Here is a 2,917-nt window from a genome sequence, read left to right on the forward strand (position 1 = left end):
AATACCAAATTCACGATTGCAACAGCCACGAAAAGGGGAAATGAAACAAGGGCTTTCCCAAGAAGTTCTCTAACGAGACCATCACATATGAAGACAGACCGGCGCTGTACAAGGTAAGATCTCCCGACGACGGAGGCGCCGTATATCGTACGGCGAAGGGACGCGTAATCACCAACGCCTCGGTGGTTGCGTACAATCCCGCCTATCTGTTTGCATGGGACGCGCACCACAACGTGGAGTTTTGCTACTGCACGAACGTTTGCAAGTATACCGTCAAGTACAGCTTCAAGGTCGGCAACTACGCGTACGTCAAAATCACCAACGCGAACAATCCGACCGTGGATTACGACGAAACCGGTGCGAAAAATTATCGGTCGTCTGTATCCCGTCCAGCCCAGACAAGTAGAGAAGTTTGCGGTATACCAATTGGTAATGTGCAAAAAGGGTCCGCTGAATTGGGAAGAATTACGAACTCCTCCCAACCGCGCGACGCCTTGCGAGACGTTCGTCGAATGCGCGAACGTCATGGGTCTTCTCGAAGATATAGAGATCTGGCGCAGAACGCTTTTCGAAGCGAGCAACGTCGGCAATCCGCGAATGATGCGCAATTTATTCGCGCAAATACTACTCTGCGGTTTGCGGCCACGTAATCGATCCGCTGGCGCTATGGAACGAATTCCTTCCGTTCATGTACGACACCAGAAATTACGCGAAAACGACGATCGCGAAAAGTCGAGAAGGATTAACATTGCGTTGTGCCTGTTAAATCGTCTGTTGAGCAGCCATCGATGGAAAACCAACGCTGATTACCACATACTGATGCCGGTCAATTACGATTCCGTTTGCGACTACGAAAGACATTTCTTCTTCGGTCACGATCGAGTCTTAAACGACGAAGATCTGTTAGATCCGACGGTAGCTCTACCGTCGGAAAACGTCGACGAGGAGGATATCGAAAGCGAACACGTCCGCAACTACGCGAATCTGCCGATATATCAACGGCTAAACGTCGAACAAAGGCGAATCGTCGACGCCGTCGTAACGGCCGTCAAGATTTCTCCTTCCGTCGCCGGCACCACAAACGTGCCCAGATTGATTTTCATGAGCGGCGCGGGCGGTACGGGTAAAATGTTCGTGTACAAAACGTTGATTGACATTTTCGTCAAGTGCAAAGGTACGCGCTGGTAACGGCATCGGCGGGCGTCGTGGCACAGGTACTTCCAAGAGAAACGACGGTTCACAGCGCCTTCCAGTTACCGAGAGATGTGACGTACACCGATTACGTTCCTCCCATCTATAACAGCATCGTCGCGTACCGAATCCGAAAGGCGGAACTGCTAATAATCGACGAGATTAGCATGCTGCAAAGAAACCTCTTCGGAATGGTGAACGAAGCGTGCGCGCTTTCGGCGGAAAGGTAGTCTTGCTGGGCGGAGACTGGCGACAGCTCTTGCCAGTAGTCGTTCACGACGATATACACGAACAGATCATGGCCTCGATCAAAAATTCCGAACTCTTCGCTTCGTTCGAGGAAATCGAACTGACGAGAAACATGCGGGCCAACGCGGACGAGGTCGAATTCGTCGATGCGTATAGGCAAAGACGCGGACGGTAGCGGAACGTTCCGCGTTCCTTCCGAAATGCCCACCGACGGCGAGGAAGATCTTATAAAATTCGTCTTTCCGGACGAAAGCGGTCTAACTAACGTCGAAGAGGTGGCCGACAGGCTCATTCTAAGCGCCAGACGCGTCGACGTAAGACAGCTCAATCGCAAGATCTTGAACGTTTTGCCCGGTGAAGAGGGAGTGTACCTCTCCGCCGACAAATCGCTGGTAGACAATCCGATACTCGACGTACACGCCGCCATTCACGACGTAGTCTACCTGAACGAGGAGAATCCTTCGGGTTTTCCCCCTCATCGTCTTGTCCTCAAGTTGAACTGCTTGGTGATACTGTTGAAAAACATAGACGTGAGGCAGGGACTGTGATGAGATTGACTAAAAAAAGACTATCGATATATTGTTGCTTTTTTTAGCAAAAAAAAATTAATTAAAAAAAAAGTTGCAAATTAAGACGAAGTGCCGAAATCAGTACCAGGGCTGGAACAGAGGTCGGAATGTTGTCATGCATTTGGCATATTATGGTTATTATAATGCAGTCTTATGAAATGTTGATGTATTAAGTTACATTCTTTCTCTCTGTGCCTTAATTGATTTTATTCTTAAATGCCTGGAAGAATACCAGGGAAGAATAAGGAACTACGACTTCAAGATTGCTATTATTAATTAAAAAGAATCTCGGGCATTAAAATGAAGATATTCAATGTGTTAGTCAGAGTCAAAAAATGTACACAGTTGCTAGTGTGAACAGCAAATATTGGATCTTCTTCTACCTGCCGCAGTGGAAAATTCCATCGGTTTTGCAAACTTCAAGCAGCAGGTTATTCCTCCAGTAAGTTTGAAATCGCGGTATTCTATAGCCAAGTTAGCGTTTGGAGAAAATTTTCAACCTACGAACATCGAAATTAACAGCCACAATCCTGAAGTCAAGTCGAATACAAATGACGTTTCTGTCAATAACAAATACTTCCTCTGCTTCTTACAATTTTCTCTCGCAATGTAATTATTGAATCCTTAGTGTACCTTTTGTATATTATTCAAAATTTAATAAAGTACTTTGTTTCAGAATTATGGCAACAGAAGAAAGTTTTGCTTTTTTATGATTTCAGTATCGTATATCAAGGTCAATATACAGGGTGAGTTTTCCATTTTCACTATGGGAATCTGGTAAACCGTAAGAGATACAAAGTCACTTAGATGGACAAAGTTATGCAGAATTCTATCCAGATTAACTTTCCCATTCATAGTTTCTTGTAGCTCCACAAATAGCGAAGTTATGGTCAAAAAACCGCTAGCGT

General features: G+C 46.0%; 1 protein-coding gene across 1 annotated transcript; it reads left to right on the forward strand.

Moving 5' to 3' along the window:
- Window positions 1–1,586: 1,586 nt before the first annotated feature.
- On the forward strand, window positions 1,587–1,988 carry LOC116162527. The gene has a single exon (XM_031476164.1). The coding sequence runs from the start codon at window positions 1,587–1,589 to the stop codon at window positions 1,986–1,988; it is 402 nt and encodes a 133-aa protein (XP_031332024.1).
- Window positions 1,989–2,917: the final 929 nt, after the last annotated feature.

The sequence above is a fragment of the Photinus pyralis genome, unplaced genomic scaffold, assembly GCF_008802855.1.
Source record: "Photinus pyralis isolate 1611_PpyrPB1 unplaced genomic scaffold, Ppyr1.3 Ppyr1.4_LG1, whole genome shotgun sequence".
Taxonomy (NCBI): Eukaryota; Metazoa; Arthropoda; class Insecta; order Coleoptera; family Lampyridae; genus Photinus; species Photinus pyralis.

Excerpts from the sequence above, each read along its gene's own strand:
- LOC116162527 (XM_031476164.1), top strand. The coding sequence starts at position 1,587 with ATGCGTATAGGCAAAGACGCGGACGGTAGCGGAACGTTCCGCGTTCCT.